The sequence below is a fragment of the Vicia villosa genome, unplaced genomic scaffold, assembly GCF_029867415.1.
Source record: "Vicia villosa cultivar HV-30 ecotype Madison, WI unplaced genomic scaffold, Vvil1.0 ctg.001947F_1_1, whole genome shotgun sequence".
Taxonomy (NCBI): Eukaryota; Viridiplantae; Streptophyta; class Magnoliopsida; order Fabales; family Fabaceae; genus Vicia; species Vicia villosa.
In genome coordinates, this window is record NW_026705785.1 from 126063 (window position 1) to 131640 (window position 5578).

Sequence of the window (5578 nt, forward strand, 5' to 3'; positions counted from 1 at the left end):
TAGCCCTGGGAGGATAACGATCATTACCGGAACGTTGTCCCTGGTGTTGTTGTTGTTGTGGTACTGGAATCATGACAGCATTGACCTGTGAATTGCTTCTCCCTGAACCCCTTCTTCCATATATGGCATCCGCATTTCCTTCCTTCCTTCTGGCATAACCCTCAGCTTGTTTCTTACCACTAGGAGTATTAGAAGAAGCTCCCAACTGAATTTTCCCCATCTTTAGACCCATCTCAACACGCTCGCCATATCTCACCATTTCAGAAAAGTTGGCTGAAGCACTACAGGCCAAGTAATAGTGTCCAGACAAAGTACTGGTGAACATGTCAATCATCTCACGCTCAGTCATTGGTGGCTGAACTCTTGCGGCTAACTCACGCCATTTCTGAGCGTACTCTTTGAAAGATTCTTTAGATCCTTGAACCAAACTCTGCAACTGAGTTCGATTAGGCGCCATGTCAACATTGTACTGATAGTGCTTAATGAAAGCCTCCACAAGATCTCTCCAAGAATGAATATGAGTGCGTTCCAGTTGAACATACCACTCCAAGGAAGCCCCAGCAAGACTATCCTGGAAGAAATGCATCAGAAAACCCTCATCCTCAGAGTACACCGACATCTTGCGATAGTATGCTTTGACATGAGTCATAGGACAGGTCGCCCCATTGTATTTGTCAAAAGATGGAACTTTGAACTTTGGCGGAATCCTCACACCAGGAACCAATCCCAAGTCATTGATATCCATGCCTAACACCCCTTTGCCCTCAACAGCTCTGAGACGTTCTTCAATCAGACGATACCTCTCAGCTTCCTCAGGTGCACCATCAGCACTATGCCTCGATACCTGATCAAAGTTTTCAACATTGAAATCCAAATTATCACGGTTATGATTGTCTCTCCTTCCCAACAGACGAGACGGAGGTGGAGGTGGAAACCCATGATTCTGATTGAAAGGATTATAGTGCCCTCCCAAGCGATCAAACTCGTTCGGATCATGATGATCGTCAATCCTGCCAGACACATCGTCAAACAACCTCGAATGTCCTCCATTCTCAACCCTTCTGGAATTCTCGACGAGAACTCGCAAGTCATCCTGCCCCTTGGTCACATTAGTCAATGCTTCCATAAACTGCGCCATCTGCGCATTCATCTGCTCTGTCAATTGAGCTCTCATCTCAGCCATCTGTTCCTGAATCTGTTCCATCTGTCTTCTCTGATTGCTCCTAGTCGGATACGGATGATTAGCCGTCTTAGAACTCCTTCTGGTAACAAAACAGCGAGACGTAAGATATAAGCCCTGCAAAAAACCTGCAAATATATGACATGTATGATATATGAATGATATGCATGAAATGTTTGTCAACTTTCAGGTATCCAAGAGTTCATCCCACTTTCAGATAGGACATAGAAACCCTGATACCGAATATATTTGAACAGCAATCCATACACGAGGAATAATTCATCAATCTGAGCATACTTCATTCAAACATAACAGAGAATTTGAGTTCATACAAACATGGCACATAACCGTCACGAAGTGCTCATAAGGCATACAAAAGAAATCCAGAATATAACAAAATGCGACCCCATCCAACAATCCTGGACATGGGTGCCAAATATCAAGAATACACATCAAATTCACCCCACAATGATACTAGGATCGCCTGGCAACATAATGAGCTCCTCCATCTCCTCTCCGTTGGGCTCGGAGTCTTGTTAATTCTTCTTCAAGTCGAGCAGATTTGGCTTTTTCTTCCATCAATTGTTTTTCTGAATCCTGCATCCTTCTCTTGCTATTGTTTTCGGACCTTTGCAACTTCGCACATTCCTGTTGCTTTCGATACAAGCTTTCTCCCATCAAGTCATGAGATCGCCTTTGAGCATGTGTTAAGTTTGAACCTTCACCTTGCGCATGCTTGAGCTTACGAGCCAACTCCGCCTTTTCGCGATCTTGAAAATACCTCTCCAAGCCAACCTCTCGGTCCTTTGATTTCAACTTGATGTTGTCTGCTTCGGTTTGAATATAGAGTTCAGCCGCAACGGTATCAGATAAAACCACGGGAGGTTGCTCATACAATGGGCGTGACCTCGCAAATGGCAACAACAGATTTGCCACTCTTGCTTCGACCCACTTTCGGTAAGGACCCATGGCAATCGGAACTTTCTTGCTCAAAGTATTTTGATCTCTTTTGTGAACTTTGGTCCAAGCATACGCTATCTTTTCTAACTCCAGGGGGTCTTCACCATCAGCAAAGTACACTGATTCAAACGCTTCTACATCATCCTGAGCCCTTTCCATTGCATATCCCAATTGGCGATAGGCGAGTGTGGGATTATAACTAATGCAACCTCTAGTTCCCATGAGAGGAACGTTGGGATATTGACCGCAACTAGTGATGACGTTCCAAACCTTCCCCACACAATAGTTCCACCTGATATCATAAGATGTGAGGTTAACAATCCTATCTGACCACTTAAGAGAACTCTTCTTGAGCACAAAAGGTCCTCTCACCGGCAAGTGCAACATGAGCCACCGATACAACAATGGAAGACAAGAACCAACAACATATCCTCCTTTCTTACTTCTCGAATGGATCGAAAAATAAGCGTCTGCAAGCAACGTTGGCACGGGGTTTTTGTTCATGAAGACACAAATCGCCGCCAAACTCACAAAGTTTTCTCTTGATGGGAATAAGACAATACCATAGATCATGATAGCAAGCAAACGACTAAAATCAACCCACTGCTCCTTCTTAGCCGCATCCTCAGCCTTACCAATCAGAAAGCAAAGATAGAAACCAGAAACACCGCCCGATGCCTTCCAATTTATTTTCACCTCCTTTACACCCATGTGAAGAGCTTCAGCTATTTTTTCAAAACTCACAACCTCGGGAACCCGAACGAAAGGTACATCCTCAGTGATCCGTATGTTGAGTATGTAAGAAAACTCCTCGAGTGTTGGCACCAATTGATAGTCTTGAAATGTAAAACATCTCAAATGTTGATCATAGAACTGAAACAAGGTGATCAAAGCCATTGGATCGAAAGATGTATTGAGGATGGAGAGCAAATTGCCATAATCATGATTGAAGTCACGGAGAACCTCCCCTTCCAACCGAGAACTCAGACCAATCAACCCCGAAACATCAATATCCGGAATCTTGTAAGCTCTGGTATGCCTGGTGCGTTCTTTGACAGTATCAGTGAAAATGTCCATCTTTACCTTGGGTGAACTCCTGAATATCCCTGAAAATATGACATGCAAATGCTTATTATTATACATTTTTTTTTGCATTTCTTTTTGGAAATAAATATGCTATGATGCAAAGTGGTGGGACTTGTTGCCGCCCACCAGGCATTCTAGACTGCCGGTAACACACATAATACAGAGCCAAAGGTTCGGCCCCCAGATGGTATACCATACGGTACATAGAGTGTCAACCCACGGAACCAACATCCATAGAACATAGATCATCACTCGAACTAGAACCATAGTACCTCACGAACAAGAACAACAGTACACTCGAACAAGAACAGCGGTAACCCTCGAACAAGAACCGAAGTCACCATCAATGTACCTGTTAAGCAATGATTGATTCCCGCCCCACTCACGGGTAAATCTAGGCCAAGGTAGGTCAAAAAGCCAACAGAGGATCGAATGTAGGCGTTATCATACGATATTGCCTCATTCCACCAAGCTCTGCCCGTGGATACGTGATCAGATCAATCAGGCATACGCCTTCTGTCCGTCACGGCCACTCTAGTCCTAGTTCCTATGGTATCACTCATAGCCTGGGTATTGGGCCTTTTACCTCTTGAAACACCCACCCACAGATAGAAATCCAGACAGTCCAGAATATGATGCAAAAAAGTAAAAGCGCACATAGAATGCAATGCAAACAGATAGATATGCAAAGCAATAAAAACACCCAATGATAAACACACAAGCGCTAGGATCGACTCGCTGAGTCCGGACCAGCAACAGGTCTAGAAACGTCCCCAGCAGAGTCGCCAGCTGTCGCTACCGCGAAAATTAACAGAGTCGCCACTAACATATTTATCCTGAAAAGGAAGGGAATGCCAGCAAACCACAAAACAAAACAACGGTCTCACGACCAGAGAAAAAGGGTAAGGGAGTCAGTTACGCGAGGGGAAGGTGTTAGCACCCCACGCGCCCATCGTACTCGATGGTATCCACGCCTGTGTCTAAAACTATGGGTGTGTAAGCAAAGTACGCTAATCTGGACTAAAATGAATGCAGAATGTAGGGAAAAGAAAGGATTATGCTCGCACGGGCCCTACCCCGCTGCCTACGTATCTGTTTTGCAGAATCAGAGCTACCGTAGCTCGGCTAACTAGTTCCTGTTTGTTTTGTGTTTTTTAGGTGAACGAGTTACATCACACTCCGCTGCTCGACCTTTGGAGACTTATGCTGGGAATGGAGCGGAAATAACAAGCTCTTAAGAAAAGAAAATCAAAGAGTGTGGTTTGTGTTTTAAAAGATGCATGAAGAAGACCTAAGCTACGGGGGAAAGCTTGCTACCTAATGTTATCATACAAAGGGTACAAGTCTAAACTAAACTAACAACCTAAGCGAAAGGGGAAGCACACAATATATCACACAAACGAGCATCCGCTCGTAAAGCAAACAAACCAACGGTACTGACCGAATGGTAGAAAAGCGGTCCCGCCATAGCCAAGGGGAGCAGCTCAACCCAAGTCAACCAAGCATTAGACCTCGCGAAAATGATCGGGCCATAGACAAGAGGGCGGACCCCTCTCAGCAACCAAGCCGTCACGGATCGTAAAGGAAAACGGTGCGTGCGTACACCGAGCGTCAACGTCGAGCGACATGAGCTATAGGAAAGGCGGGGGTCCGGCTGCATGAACCCTTTTCCTGACATACTCGATAACAAGATTTTGGGCACATTTGGAAGCGAGCAACGCGAGGCGTGCGCATACCAAATAGACTCGATGAAACTAGGCGGGGGTTGATTACAGACCCTTGACCGCATGCCTTCCATGAGGACTTAACGGAGTGCCATATAGGACTTATTACACCGTGACTCCCTGCCGCAAAGCACAAATATAAACACACCAACAAAAACAGAGCCTCTTTCGAGGACTTGGCCAGATGCATGTCTAAATCCTACTTCTCATGTTAAAGGATGATGCGAGAAAGCGGTAAAGTGCGGGAAAAGTAAAATGAAACGGAATCAATACCAAACGGATGATGATCCGTAAACTAAGGAGAAGCGAAGCGAAGAAACTAAGTATCCCGCGAGCGAGCTAGCAAAGCAAAAGCAAATAGTCAGCACACCGATTCAGCACACCGATTATTTATAAAGCGCACAAATGTCGACTCATGTATCGAGCACAATCACAATACACCTGCAAGAGGAACAAGCAAACCAAACAAGCAAGTATAAAGTAATATGGGACCGTGTCTCCAGGATGAGAGCACGACACGAGTAAATGAGATAGAATTGTATTCCGCAAGCGAAGCGGAACACTCAAGCAATGAGTATCAATCGGTGACCGTCCAAATGCCTTGCACACTAGCACACAAGTTAGAGAT

General features: G+C 45.0%; 1 protein-coding gene across 1 annotated transcript; it reads right to left on the minus strand.

Moving 5' to 3' along the window:
* Positions 1–1654: 1654 nt before the first annotated feature.
* LOC131637213 (uncharacterized) lies at positions 1655–3217 on the minus strand. The gene has a single exon (XM_058907801.1). The coding sequence runs from the start codon at positions 3215–3217 to the stop codon at positions 1655–1657; it is 1563 nt and encodes a 520-aa protein (XP_058763784.1).
* Between the last annotated feature and the right edge of the window lie 2361 nt (positions 3218–5578).